Genomic DNA, 15,894 nt, shown 5'->3' on the forward strand with positions numbered 1-15,894 from the left:
CAGTAGTCATGTCTCGAAGTGACGACAGACTGAACCAGCACCTGGGAGGCCTCTCTAGAGAGGAAGGGTTGAATTGTCCGGATGTTGTACAGGAGAAATCTGCATGACCGAGTTACGTTTGCCTGTACTTGAGAACAATAACTGATCATCCATGACTACACCAAGGCTTCGAGCATCTGTAGAAGGAGTGACCAGTGAGTTCCCAGCAGTCAAGCAATGTTTTTCACTTCATCTGCTGCTAATGTTATGGCTGATCAGTGTACAAACCATACAGCTACCTTCTTAAAATTAAAGGTGCATCAAATGTTTTCTTTAAATGATACCGTCGAAGAACTTCTTTTGGTTCCATTAAGAACCATGTTTGTGATAAATATGTGTGCGTGTTAAGAAGAAATCTCAAGAAATGTAGATAGGAGTTTAAAGCTTCACACATTTCTTTTGCAGACATGGTTCTTTATGAAAACAAAAGAGATTCCTCTATGGCATGGTTCACAGAACCATTTGAAGCACCTTCTTTTTTAAGAGTGCATGAACGCTCAGTTCATTCTTTGCATTCCTCTTGTTCTGGCGTAGCAGCATGTATAGAAGTTGTGCCCTTCAAAGTGTAACTCTGGGTGTCTGTCAAGGCCTCAGCCCATATTTTCATCAAGCGCAGATTAGAAGCCTTCTTAAATCCACATGCTCGCCCCAATTTACATCGAGACACAGCACGCGGGGCAGAGTATTATAACAGTCGTGGCCTGCAGATAGAATAGCAAAGATGTTCAGCTAATCCTGCAGTCATAATGAAGTGAAATACGACTCTCTCTCGCACTCTAACATCAGCAAAGCTCATCATAACACACACGACATGCAAGTGACTGATCAACTTTCTGCATTCTTCCAACTTTCACTTTTCCTTTAATCTCCTCTAATCCTGATTGAGCAGGACCGGGTATGAACATTACCGCCCCCCCGTCTTCCAATATGCATGAGCGCTGTGGTAGTAGCCACCACCCTGCTCCCGGGGGACTGAAGCAGCATAAACATGCACTTCCGCCACCCTCTGCCTTGTTTTGCAGTTGTTTTTGTTGTTGTTGTTGTCATCATCATTGTTGATGTTGACGCCTGTAAATCATGCGTGCACTGCCTCGCATGGTCGGGTTCCTTGAACATCCCCTCGCTGTGTGAACCGATTCTGAAAAAAATCTTCATAATTGAGCTTTAAGGGGCCTTATACTGGGAAACCAAAAATCCCCCTTTTAAATAAAAGAACTTATTGTAGAATGTAAACAACTTTGTTCCAGTTTCAGGATATCTCCACAGTCCGTTGTAATTGATCATGGTTATGATGTCATTAGATAAACATCTTTTCATGTCCGTTCAGCCTGGAGCAGTTTGTTCTGTCCGTTCGCGTTAACTGATGCAGAGTGTTGTTACTTTAGACAGATGGAAGGTGTGCAGAACCTGATTAAACATTGTGCTGTCCCTGTGCATCACCACAGCCTTCCAGAGTGTTACAGCATCAGCCTTCCACATTACACAAAAAGTAATGGCTCAATACAAACCCTGGTTGAACCTCACAGTTCAGTATGGTTCAAAAGTTTGCTACAGTGGGAAACAAAACCCTGAATTTCAGGATTGGTCCAAATATTAACTCAATCGGCTGATGTTTAATGTGCAGCAAGAAAAGGGAAGAGATGCCCGATTAACTACCCAAACAATGCCAGAGGATTTTAGTTTAATTTACTTTTTCGGCCTGCTTTTTAAACGATTTACAATACAGAGCAGCCAATCAGAGCAGAGATCATTGTTGGAAATACTTTTGGTTTCATTTCAAAAGGTAAAATGACAATTAAAGAAGGGAGATCTCTGTGTCCCAGACATCCCAGAGAGCGCAGCTGGCCTTGCTCTTTCTTTGAGTGGGCAGGGTTGCCCTCCCCCACCCAAAGAAGGAATCACTCAGCTCAGTGCTAGTCAGTGCGGGCGTCTGTTAGCTGATATAACAGAACTAGCAGTTAGTGTTCTTCTCCAAGCGTGTCCGGCTGTCCAATAACTGCATTAGCAGCAGTTTGAGAACATGTGGTGATGATTCATGTGACTCAGAGGAAGCACATGCTAGCCTTCACCCTTCCCGTCATGTGATGGGGGAGTCCTAACCACTGGGTGGGAAAATACAAAAAGGCCTTATAGTTTGTATGTTTTTTTTATGTCCAAGCACACGTTTTTCACAGGCTGGAACCTTTTGCACACAGGCAGGACTTAACCAGGGGAAAACATTTGAGTGTGTAGATGATGGCTGTGCTGGGAGGGTTACTTGGGGAAGAGTTTGGGCAGGGCACACACATCCCACCAGTGCTCTAATGGGTTCTGATTCTAACACAGCGCACTGGGACTTCTCCTCGCTGTTTCATCGAATAATTAACCTTAAACTTTTTCACTCCCTCCTTCCTATGTGCTTCCTTGACTTATAAATGCAGAAGAAGAGATTCTATACTTGTGACTTTTTAAAGAGCTGACACAAGACTGTTCTCATATGTCTTCTTCGCTCTCTCCCTCTCTCTTTCAGAGCTTTTTCGAGGGACAGTCAGCGCCGTGGGACTCCGCTAAGAAAGACGAGAACCGGATGAAGAATCGCTATGGAAACATAATTGCATGTGTGTATTAAAACGTCCAGCAGCGACACACGCACAGACAGTCACCACACTGACGCATATATCCTCCTCGTATCAGCTAGGCCCGCACTGACACACTCATTCCCCTCATATCAGAAAGGCCTTAGTTAAGCCTGAACAACACTTTCATCACCGGAGTGAGGGCACTGCTCCAACGGCATGCCTTTTCTAACACACCTTCACCCATTTATCCATGAAGCAAAATTAACACATCTTCATACATATATATAGACCTACAGGCTGTATGTGTGTGTGATGATTCTGGAAGTTAGTGACACTTGCCTCTCTCTCTCTCTCTCTCTCTATCTCTCTCTCTCTCTCTCTCTCTCTCTCTCTCTCTTACTCTTTCTCTTTGTCTTTCTTTCTCTCCTTTTTCCTCTCTCTTTTTCTCTCGTTCTTTTTGGCTCAATTATCTAGCCTTTATTCCTCTCGCTCTCGCTGCTTCATCTTCCATTTTCTGTCTTTCTCTCTCTCTTGCTCTCTCTCTCTCTCTCTGGCTGGTGTGTAATGTGTCTTGTTTCTGGTTGTGTGTTTTTCTTTAGATGATCACTCTCGAGTGCGTCTGCAGAGCCTGGAGGGAGAGCAGAGCTCCGATTACATTAATGCAAATTACGTTGATGTGAGTACAGACAGCAGCCAGTGCCTCCATGCAAAGGTCACGGCACACGCAGACACTCACATACACACACACACACACACACACACACACAGGACATCAGCACTATTCCCATTGCACAGCAAGGAGAACTAGGGCAAAGGGGGTACCAGTGCACACTCACACTCTCAGGGAAATAGGACAGAAGCAGGTACCAGTGAATGCTCACACACACACGCATGCACATTCAGCAAAGCGATACAGCACATGGGAGTGGTGGATAGAGTCACATTCTTGCGCAAGCACACACAGCAGTAGCCTCAGAAACACACACATACACACACACAGTCTCAGCAGGGCACACATTACACTTGTATGCACCGCAGGAAGAGGTAGGATCAGAGAGGCCCTGACAGAGCTACTGTAGTGCTAAACACACACTAAACACACACTTAAACTGCCACGGTAATCACACATATCTGCATGTACAGTACTGTGCAAGTCATCTGAGCAAATAATATGTAAGCATATTTCTGCATAGATTACATAGGTTTGCTGTTTGAACAAAAATATTGGGACACCTGTTGATTCATTATTTCTTCATAAATCAAGGGAAATAAGAAAGAGTTTGTCCTACATGTGTGTGCAATTGCACATAGGTGTCAGCAGTAGCTGAATACATTCATTAAAAGGGGTGTCCACAAAGGTGAGCTTAGGAGTAGTTAAACATGGGCCTCATCCAGGTTGTACAGGGGCCTAGATGGATCCCATGTGAGTTGTAACGATGGGGCCATTTGGTAAGCACAACTGGGTCCCAGTAACAATACATGTACAAACCCACTCAGAGCCCACCTGGAACCCACTTAGTCCACATTCCACTCATGTGACTCCCGTATGAACATGTTGGCTGGGCAATCACTGCCTGTAACCATGACCACTCCAAAATTCCAGTAGAGAGTCTTTTTGGCCATTACTGTATGTCCAAAAGTCCATATCCAGACACATTAGTCATTTTAGCTACTTTAAGGTGCACTCATTGCTGAGCCAGGTAATAGTAGCTCTATTGGAAAAAATAGGACACTCTATAGGACCTCAGCTCAAACATCTGAGGTCTGAGGTCAATATGCCCAATTTCAAGTGTACTACTATAGGGGTATAAAGCCCTCCAGCATTGGACTGTGGAGCAGCGGATCTGTGTTCTCTACAGTGATAGAGCTCCAACCAATGCCTTTCGTGACTGGCAAGTGACTAATTAACCTGACCTCATAAATTTTAGGAGAAATGTTGGACAAGTAGTTGTCTACAAACCTGTGGACACACAGCATTTCTTCCTCACCCTCAGTGATGTCTCAACTGCTCAGAGGCTGGTAGTGGAGAGTGGAGAATGCAGTGCAGTGATAGTGTGGTTTCTGAGCAATTGTTAAATGCCTATCTTTCTGCCCGTAATGCGAGCATTTGTTAAGTCTGGTTATTAGAATGCCTTAACCCACCCCGACAATCGCACATGCATAATGCAGGCTGGGCCACTTTGTAAATGCAGGAACTTCCATTATTTACGACTTCTTTCTCTGTGCCGCTCTCTACCTCTAGCTCTACCTCTCTCTCTCTTTCTGCACTCTTTCTGTCAGTCAGTTTATTACTCTTTATGTTGGGGGGAGTGCTTAAGTGAAGTCCTTCACAAAGCCCAGGCCCATTATTAGATAAGAATAAATGCATATTAAAGGGAGTTGTGATTGAAAAGGCTTTGCCGACTTTGCGGGCTGCCTCATTGGCGAGGTACTTAGCCATGCCGCTCAGCCGAGCGCTGAATAGATAGAGCAGCTTTTTTCCTCTCCTCTGCTCTTCTATTCTTCCTGCGCAGACAGAAAGAGAGGCTTTTAACCTGCCTCGTGTAGCTCCTCCCGACTAATAAACTTTATCGATGGCATGTCGCAGCTACATTTAGACCGCTTTTGGAACGTTCATACGCATTCCTCTTCTTCCTCTTCTTCTTCATCTTCTTCTTCTTCTGTACATATTTTTCGCTTCCCTCAGAGTGTGACATAAAGCCTCATATATATGTGAGTGTGTGTGGGTGGGTAGTGAAAGGTTGAACGCTACAGCTGGAGCCAGTCATTGTCATAGTTTGTCATTTACATTTACTTTGTACGGACAGTCCACATAATGCATGAAATCCACATAATGACCACTTAGGATTTCTGATGGCTCAGACATGCATCTTTATTAGTGAAGGAGGGAAACAAGACAGGGAGCGAGAGAGAGAGCGAGTGACAGAGAGAGAGAGAGTAAGGAGCAGTTGATCCTATCTTACCTTCACTGTGGGTGTTGACAGTGTTTCAGGCTACAGTGAACACGCAAAAGAACATACAAGCCAGCACTCTGATACAGCATCCGTAAAGTAGGAGACACTCACTGTATGACCAGATTCAGATAAGGACGTGGAGGGAGAGAGAGGTAAGATAAGGAGGTAAAGGTAAAAGAGGAAGATAGAAAGAGAGAGAGTGAGAGAGAGAGAAAGAGAGAGCGAGAGAGAGAGAGAAGGACGAGGTTACAGAAAAAGTAGAGACGGTGAAGGAAGTAAAAAGAAAAGGCGAAGAAAGAGAAAATGGAAAATGGGGAAGAGTGAGAACGAGAGGGATTGAGAGAGATAGAAAGAGTAGAGACAGTAAGAAAGAAGGGAAGAGGGACAGAGGGAGAAAGAAGGGGAGAGGGACAGGGAGAGATACAGGGGGAGAAAGAAGGGGAGAAGAACAGGGAGAGATAGAAGGGGAGAAGGACAGGGAGAGATAAAAGGGGAGAGGGACTGGGGGGGAAGCAGGAGAGAGGGACAGTTGGAGAAAGAATGGGAGAGGGAGAGATAGAAGAGGAGAAGGACAGGGGGAAAAAAGCAGGGGAGAGGGACGTGGGGAGACAGAAGGGGAGAGGGACAGTGGGAGAAAGATGGGGGATGGGACAAGGAGAGATAGAAGGGGAGAGGGACGTGGGGAGAAAGATAGGGAGAGGGACAGTGGGAGAAAGATGGGGAGAGGGACAGTGGGAGAATGATGGGGAGAGGGACAGTGGGAAAAAGATGGGGAAATGGGACAGGGAGAGAGATAGAAGGGGAGAGGGACAGTGGGAGAAAATGATAAAGGCAGAAAACAAGATTGTTCAGTGTTGAGTGTTTTTCCAGATTCCAAAATGTTCAGGGTTCTTTAAAACTCTCAAGCTTGGCGATAAGAATGTAGCTTTATTTGTCTTGCCAATAAAGCAGGCTGAATTGAGAGAGAGAAAGAAACAGTGAGAGAGTGAGTGAGGGAGGGAAAGAGAAGAGAAGGGATAAAGACAGAGAGATTTCTTGGCGGTTGTGCTCTGCTTGTGTCTCTCTCGGGGGAGGTGTTAATCAGAGTGGTATTAAATTGAATATGTGAGAGATAATAAGAGTGGCAAAGCCCATCTTTCCATCCCTCTATCTGCCATGCACTTGCTTTCCTTTCTCTTTCAGGTTTTCTCCCCCCACCCCAACCGCTACTACTCCTATCTCAGGAGAGGCCACACACACGCACACACATACACACACCGGCAGACACATACACACACCCCGAAAACAATATAACTACTGATAATCCTTCCGATATGACTCTTCTCTCTGGGATTAGCCGCTAATCCTCTCAAGTTGTATTTGTCCAGTGTGATGCATTCTGAGTGTGCGCGCGCGTGTGACACCTCCTGGGGAAAGTCCTTAGTAAACAGAACGGGGCTGCAGTGCTAATGACTTGTTGACAAATGGCTGACTTTTTACGCCTTTGTTTACTTATTTATTTATTAGTTTATCTACGTTATTTATAACCTGTCATCACAAGGGCCCAGCAAAGCCGTAGGCCATGTGTGTTTGAATGTTCCTAAAGTGTGTGTGCATGTGATGTGATGCGCTGTAACCCTCATTAGTCAGTCTGCCAGTGGAGTTCCTATGTTTATTGTGTTTAAGGCCCGGTAAAAGATCACAGATGTGTCAACTAGATTGGTTTAAGAGGTGGCTCTGTCTGAAAGGAATGAGGCCTATCTGTCCTTCAGCAATAACACTATGGAAAGCAAATTGCACTCTAAGCTTAAGCCCCTCTGTCTTCTCAGACAGCAGGCATCTTCATGACCGTTTTTTAAATGAATACTGTTTGTGTTCTTAATTGCAGGGTTATCATAGACCAAACCACTACATCGCTACACAAGGTAAGGAACTTCTACAGTTTGAGTGTGTGAGTGTTGAATTTTTCACAAATATACAGACGATATTATCACATATATAACTTTTAGAATTGTGAAGGCTAGCACATGCTTCCTCCAAGTCATGTGAAGCAAGCCACTGCTGCTATGCAACGTCATTGGACAGCTGAACTTGCTTGGAGGAGAACACTAAAGGTCCTAGCACCCCGGCTGCGTCACGCAATAAAACGCCAATGAACATTCTATACACAACCTGTTCAAGCTCAAGCTGACCTTAAGCTCCAGTTTAAGATGCTTTGTGTAAATATGCGACTAGTGAGTCAGGGTTAGGGTAAGACGTGTTAGGCATAATGGTGTCCATGCATTACCCACAAGGGAGTTTCTTGCAAGCAAAATAATATGCTATGCTATATGTCAATAAGCTGTAGGAAGCCAGCCTGCTACAAGTGAAAAGTTTCTTTTAAAATTTTGGAATTTGTGCATTTCATTTCAACAACTGTTTTAAACAGCTCCTAGTTCCTTTACAACTTTACAACAAAAAGCATTGTGCATTAGCTTTCTCCTTGGTTATGAATTTGCCGTTCAGAGCTGGTATACACCCAAAGAAATGAGTGTGGTTCTCTTCATGGTAGAACAGAGCATGTTCACAATAGTTTTGGTAATCAGGCACAATTCAAGAGTGAAGTCTAGATGGGAGTAATGTTACATCTTTGGCGTTGCACAACTGCAAACCAAACTGGGTGGTTTTGGCAGGAACAGCAGAAAATAAACTTTTTAAATAAAATATTTTATGTTTCTGCTAACTGGTAACATCACCACACTTATCAGTTCAAATAAAGCTCTGTTTTGCTCAACAAAATAATACCACAAATAAATTCAAGAAAATATATTTAGGGTAGTAAAAAAAAAAAAAGTTTGTCTGATGCCTAGAGGATGACACTCTGCTGCAGCAAACCTAAGGATCATAAGTGGATCATTTACATTTATGGCATTTAGCTGACGCTCTTATCCAGAGCGACTTACAAGGTTGCTCGTATTACAGAGGAGGGCCAATGTAGTGTTAGGAGTCTTGCCCAAGGACTCTTATTGGTGTAGCGCAGCAAAGTCACCCAGACCGGGAATCAAACCCTGGTCTCCCACATGGTGTGGTAGCTCAGTGGCAGGTAGTGGTGTTGTCTGTTGCGCCACACCAACCACAGAATCCCAACCTTAAATTCTGATACCTGATCCATTAAAAATAATTGGCCCCCGATCCTGAGATGGGGACATCCCTATATATAATACACATGAGATCTGTTATTATCCCATATAGGACCTGGCATTATAGGCATATACAGAGTGCACAGTGATACAAGCTTGTGTTTACACTAATATAATAGTGACAGGCGATACCCAGTCCAGCATATTATATTGCGTGTCTGTGTTTTTGAGTGGGTGTGGTTACGCGAATCCTAAGCGATTAATCAGGGCTGGGCGTAAGCCGAGCGAGCGGAGCAGAATAATAAATAAAGGGATTAAAGCTTGTGCGTTTGTCACTCGGCTAATCTGGCCTGTGGAGAGCGAGTGCTCCGGTGAGGGCAGATGACCTCATGGGTTAAGTCTGATGGATGCTTAATTGTTCCGAGCTGTAGCAGGAGCGTTTTGTATGGGTGTGTGAGTGTGTTTGTGTGCTTGTGTCTGGAATACGGCAGGTTCTCTAATGGCTTCCCAATCTGCCGATGAGGAGAGGGGAGTTGCATAATTACCTGTTTATTAGAGCATTGCATGCCTCATTCCTCCGTGTCTCAATTAAAACACACACTCAGCCCAGCCTAGCGGAGCGGCAGGCATACCAAACACACACACCCTCAGCCTGGTGTAGCGGCCAGCATACAAAACACACACTCGTCAGCATCTCAGTCTCGCGTACGCAACGCCCACACCCTCACGAGAACATCTCGGCACAGAGTAGCGGCAAATGTACCAAAAACAAGCAAATACACATGCACCAAAACACACTCACACATGCTGACAGAGTGTTACAATATGCATATTAATTTTTTCGTTCATTACAAGTGTTGAGATACAATATGCCGTCTGAATATACATTACAGAAATTTGAATGGTTTTTTTTCTAAAACACTCTTAAGGGACCATATTCTGGAAAGTGGGTTTTTAAAAATACAGATTTATATTGTGTGTAAGCGTATTGTTTATGTGGTGTATCAACCTACACATTTAAATACAACAGATAAAACAGATACAACTTAATGTAGAAGTTATAAGAAGTGTTTCAGCATGGGCTGCTTTTTGAATAAGGCACAGTAAAAGGCAGCCAAGTTATCATATACTGTATATCAGTCTTAAAGACAAATGTTCATAAAGCCTGTTTAATTCAAAGTAATATTGAAAGGTTGTAAACCAGCTGAGCAGCCGCCACAGACCAACTGCTCACCCTGCCCACCACTAGTTGCCCATCCTCTATTACCAACTACATTGAAGTTTACATGGACTCTAAGTAATAATGTCATAATTGCTGTTATTATTATTATTAGTAGTAGTAGTTGTAGTAGAAGTATTAATAATTTAATATTATTAACCATCATTATTATTTTCATTATTCTTAACACATACTACTGTGACGTAATCAGTACACCTGAGCATTACAACAATCTTATGTCGTGCTATGGTGACTTAAAAATGTATAAATGGGTATCCCCATATGTGGCTCTGAGGGAGTTTTTCCTTGTCACCGGGGTTTTGGTCAGAGAGATACCGAACAAGTCACTGAAAGTAAAAATAGCATGTGCACTGTCCTGCGCACTTCACCAGAGGTACATAGTGCAGTTAGCAGGATTTTAGCATAAAGTAGCAATGATAGAGATGCTATTCTGTAGTCAGTGAAGCATCACAGGGATTTTAAAGCTTTTATTTTTAGATAAAAAAGCTACATAATGCTGCTTTTAGAAAGCTGATGTTTTTGCTAATTCTGCTTTTACTAGACACCAAAACGCAATAGACAACACTGACTTTTTTTTTAAGTATTGTAATAAAACCTCATTATAAACCTCAATAAAACATGTTATATCATTATGCCCCTAACTCACACACATATTCACTAAGGCCATGGGTAATGGCTAGCATTCCAGACGTCCCTTTGGAAGAGCTTCATGGGTTTCTCTCTTGCCTTATGTGGTTTTGAATATCAGTTGTATCTCTGTAACTGATTTGTACATCTTTCTCTGTGGCTTGTGTAGCCACCTGTCTCATGCATAAATTCATGCTGTCTGCTGTACTGTATTTCACCCATGTGTAAACTCCCAGAGTGTTCCCATCCCCTTCGTTTCCCTTACACTGACACTCGCCGCTACCACAGCTCTCTCTGTGCCTGTGCTACCCTTTGTCTCTCTCACTCTCCCCATTCTTATACTTCTGCCTTCTCTCTCTCTCTCTCTCTTTCTCTGTCTCGCTCTCTGAGAGTCACATCTAACAATTCGAAATCAAGTTCAACTTAAATGCTTACTTCACATTTCGAAATCCAAAGTGAGGCTGAGATGGAAAAAGTCTGGAAGTGCTAAAAGCAGCTACAGGAAATGAGTTGCTGGACTACTGATCTGAGCTTTTGGCCAGTTTTACTCATTTTGATTTGGGAGTAACCAGTATGATGATAGATATTAAACAGATATTAAATCCACCAGGGGGAAAGAAACAACAGAATATCAGATATCACTGGTGTTAAGAGGCTACAAAATCACCAGCATACAGAGAGATTTAACAGCACACAGAGGAATACATTACAGATGTTTTATTATTCAAAACCAGCCAAGGGAAAGCAGTAGGTTTTTGTGTGGATGAGTATAGGATGCTGCCTCAGACGAGGTAATGAGCTAAAAGAGCTAGCAGGTAGCCTACATGCCGATGAGGACTCGTTGTCTTCTATCCAGGGTATTTTAACTCAGTGGAGGACCCACATGCTAGTCTGTAAGAGAAGTCGTAATTGTTGTTGGAGTTAGCTAAGATCAGATAGAGTAGCTTAAGGTTACTGTGTGTTTAGCGTTAGCCTAGTTAGCAATGAAACACTCATGTTAAGGCACTTGTGTGAGTAAAGTGAATATAATGACTTGTATTGTGCTTTACAGTCATGTTAAAGCATAAAATTGTGTGTTTGTACTGAATTGTCAGGCAGTGTAGTTTCTGTCTTCCCAAGATATAATGTAACCAGTACGCAAATAGTGATTTCAGTAGTTGAATACTGGCATCTCGAGTGGTTTACTGAATATATACACTATCTGGACGAAAGTATTGGGACACCTGCTCATTTATTGTTTCTGAAATCAAGGGCGTGTATCCTGCTTTGGTCTACAGTCCAGCGTTAGTGAAGTCAGGATGTTGGGTGGTCACCACCCCATCTCATCCCTTACTCCCCAACTCATGCCAAAATGGTATTGGATGGAGCACCGGCCATCATTCCAGAGAACACAGGTCCACTGCTCCACAGCTCAATGCCGGGGGCTTTATATCCCTCTAGCCTACACCTGGGGTTAGGTATGGTGCTAGTAGGTTCATCTTTATCTGCTCTAGAGAGTCCTATTCTATTGGTAGTGCTTCTCCACAAGGAATAGATAAGCTGTGTGTGTGCATTTGTATATCTGTGTCAGCAAAGGGTGTCCACAAACAATACAGTGTAGTTTTATATTGAATTAGAAGCAATTAATGACTACACAATGGTGGTAAGTGATGGGGAAGACACACCTAGTATGCAAATAAAGGTTGCCAGGAACCAGGGGGAACCAGGGGGAACCAAGGGGAACCAGGGAGGAACCAGGGGTGGTACATTTGAGTGGTACATTTGCACCACTCAAATGTAACACACCCTAATGGTCACTATATTTTACTGAAACAGCTCAGTTCACTTATTCAGTACAACTCAACTGAATAAATTCACCTTAACTCAAAATAGGCTGAAAAGTTGATCTTGCACAAACAAGTATCTCAATTATTCATTCTATATGTATAAGTCCCCTAAACCCTAGTCCTATAGACATCTCTGTTTTTCTATTTCTCTCTCACATGCTCTCTCTCTTTCTGCATAGGTCAGTTTTGGCTGGAGTTCAGTCTCCGCTCTCTCTCCTCTGGGTTTGATCAGACAGTGTCAGCCTGAGGGCTGAGCTGTGCTCACCTCAGGCCTCTACCCTCTCTCTTTACTCTCTACTCTTTCCTCTCTCTCGCTTTCTCTCATCTGCATCTCCATTTCATCCCTGTTCCACACAGTTCACCCCCAGTTCCTCTGAAAGGAGTGAGGGAGTGACTGTGAGCAGAATCTGAGAGGTGTTTCAGATTAAACACAAGCTCATTACTTTAAAGAAAGAAAAGAAAGGCAACAGGAAGCCAAAGCCAAGACCACTTCCTCTCAGGAGGGTGGCCATGACACTTGAGGAAAAAAAACATTGTTATTCTCTCTGAGCTTAAACCTCTACATTATTCATCATCATCATCTTCACCTGGCAGACAGAGCGCTGACACTAGAGAGAGGGGAAGAGAGAGAGAGAAAGATAGAGAGATAAAGGGGGAAAGGAGGATCTGTCTCATTCAATTAGAAGAAAGTGGAAAGCCCAGCACAAATCGAGCAACAGGACAGAGGTGTTTGTGTGTGTGTGTGCGTGTGTGAGTGCAAAAGAGAGAGTTTTAGAGCACGTTTCCCAGGTAAGGATATTATGTATGACTGCTGTCTTTGTTCAAACGATCTCAGAGATAAAAGCCCATCACCTTGATATATAAAACTCTGACACTCTTGCTAAACACATGGGCAGCTGCTGATGTGAGGGTCTCATCAAAGATGCATTGGAAGGACTTTTGGCATCACAGCCAGAAAAGTGAGCAGAGGCGATCTGGATGGCCCTGTTTTTACAGAGGGCACAACCTTAACCCTGTCCACATCTGGTTGAAAAAGAACTTCTGAACATCTGAACTGATATGATAGTATCGTAGTCTATAATTTTGCCAGGAAAAGTGTGATGTTCTTGGTAGCATCAACACGACAAAAAGTATATCAATAAAAAATGTAGATAGGTACTTTTTCAAATAAAAACATTACATTGGAAATCATTGAATAAAAATCTTTAAATTACAATATAGATATAATTTAAACATTTTGGTGAAGGGTTTGGGTTATGGGAACTATCTGCTGGGCCAAATCAGATGTCCAAATGGACCCACTTTGGGCAGCCTGCTTGAATGTTTGTAAGGTCTGACACAAGCCTTTGACAGATATCTTCAAATGTTAATAGTTAGTCTTAATGGTTTTCAGTTTAAACTATTAAGACTAATATTTTGTTAGTTAGTGCATGCATCGTAATTAATGCTAAGGCTTTAGTCTCTCCGAGTGTACCACAAGTATTTGCTGTCTGTTTTCAAACATAATCTCTGAGCATAATGCTATTGGATATGGCTACTTTAAGTAACTAGGCTAACTTAGCTACTGTTTTCCATCCTAATCCATTAAGACAACTATTGACTTATTAGGTGGCTGTTTTCTATACAATGCTATAGCCTCAACCTTTTAAGGTCTGCTACAAGCATAATTTGCTGATACTGGAACTGAGCAATATCAAGTTTGCCATACATAATCTCTTGACATACTAGAAATATCTGTTAAAGCTACTTTAACTACACTAACATAGCTACTGTTTTGTAGCAATTGTTAGCACTTTTCAAATCCAGCTAACCTTACTTGCATTTGCATTTGCATTTACATTTATGAGCGACTTACAAGGTTACTCGTATTACAGATGTGGGCCAATGTAATGTTAGGAGTCTTGCCCAAGGACTCATATTGGTGTAGCACAGCACAGTCACCCCAGCCTCCCACATGGTGTGGCAGCTCACTGGCAGGTAGTGGTGTTATCTGTTGTGCCACACCAACCACCAATAACTTCCAACTTTCCTACTGTTTTCTAGCTTTTCTAAAGCTTCAGGCATGTGGAATCTGAGACAAGTATTACCCACGTGTTTTCAGCCATAATTACTACGCATAATGTTTTTTACGCATGTCCTTATGCTAACACTTTGATCTATTGGTTAATGCTACTTTAGCTAACCAGGCTAACTTTGCAACTGCTTTCTAGATAAAACTTCAACCATGACGGATCTGACGCAAGTATTTACCTTGTGTTAAGGCTACTTTGGTTTTATTTAGTGACTGTTTCCTATATGATGTTAAAGCCTCAGCCTCTTAAAGTCTGCTACAAGCATTTGCCACACTTTGTTTTTATACATAATCATTCTGCATGTTTTATGATACTAGCACTTAGCAAAATCAGCTATTGGTTAAAGCTACTTTAACTAATACGTTCTAACCTAGCTAACTTAACTACTGCTTTTTAGCTTTGCTAAAGCTTCAGCCATGCGGGATCTAACACAATTATTGGTCAGCCATATTTAGACCTTTTTACTGAGCACATTTTTTATGAGCCTAAATTGCAAATGTTTAGCAATTATCAAATCCAGCTACTTCTACTTTATCCAACTATGCTTACTTTGCAACTGCTTCCCAGCTATGCTAAATCTTCAGCCATGTGAGATCTGACACAAATATTTGTCATGTTTCAGCCATAATTACTAAGCACATTTTTGGTTAAGTCTATTGGTTAAGTCTACTGTAGCAAACTAGGCTAACTTATCAACTGTTTTGTAGCAGTGCTAAAACTTCAGCCATGTGGAGTCTGACCCAAGTTTGTGCCAGCCGTTTTCAGACATAATCACTGACCTTTAGCTAATGCTAAAGCTTCAGCCTTAGGCTGCTAAAGGGACATATTATCATTGCAAGTCCAGGAGGTTTTGGTTAACATCATTTGTTTTCATTTAAAATGTCAGCTGAACATTTGTGCATTTTTATGAAAAAAAAAGTAATATAATATAAGTATATAATTTAATTAATATTAATAAATTAACCAGCCAGAATGCACATGCTCATACTCGCTCATACCCACCTTCTGGCCTCATATTTAAGCTCTCAACATTTAAGCCGAAACTCCAAGTGACCAGCAAGACTGTTTAATGATGCTCTTTAATGATGCTCGGGAGTTCGGAGCAGCGGCCCGCGTGCGTGGGAGTGTGTGTGTGATGAATATGTGAGTGTGTTAATGAGGTTTAGAGGGTGTGTGTCCAAGAGGTTCTGATAAACTGGCAGCTGCTCCTCTAATCCCCTCTAGAGCAGAGGTCTCATCAATAACACAGGGTCACACACACACAAACACACACACACACTCGCAGACGCATATTCAGATGCTCTTCAGACTGTGTGGATGCACTATAATGATGCAGACTTTGGCAGTAGGCTGTGGTTTGGGGGTCTCTTAAGCAGCTTGTGCAGATAGATATTAGATGGATGGATGGAGGAAGGAAGGAAGGAAAAGTCTTCCTCTCGCTCATTCTCTCGCTTCTCCCTTCATGCCTCTCTCTCGCGCG

The 15,894-nt window shown here is 42.6% G+C and overlaps 1 protein-coding gene across 6 annotated transcripts in view; it reads left to right on the top strand.

Annotated features, from left to right (window-relative positions):
• The window catches only part of LOC140546207 (receptor-type tyrosine-protein phosphatase mu-like), a 220,226-nt gene that overhangs the window by 176,138 nt on the left and 28,194 nt on the right, over positions 1-15,894 (top strand). For all 6 annotated transcript variants that reach the window (XM_072669429.1, XM_072669431.1, XM_072669433.1 and 3 more), the window contains 3 exons: positions 2,549-2,636; positions 3,197-3,273; positions 7,419-7,455. In XM_072669429.1, the coding sequence (XP_072525530.1) occupies positions 2,549-2,636; positions 3,197-3,273; positions 7,419-7,455 (202 nt within the window). The remainder of the gene's footprint in view (positions 1-2,548; positions 2,637-3,196; positions 3,274-7,418; positions 7,456-15,894) is intronic.

Source organism: Salminus brasiliensis, chromosome 23 (genome assembly GCF_030463535.1).
Source record: "Salminus brasiliensis chromosome 23, fSalBra1.hap2, whole genome shotgun sequence".
In the NCBI taxonomy this organism is placed as follows: domain Eukaryota; kingdom Metazoa; phylum Chordata; class Actinopteri; order Characiformes; family Bryconidae; genus Salminus; species Salminus brasiliensis.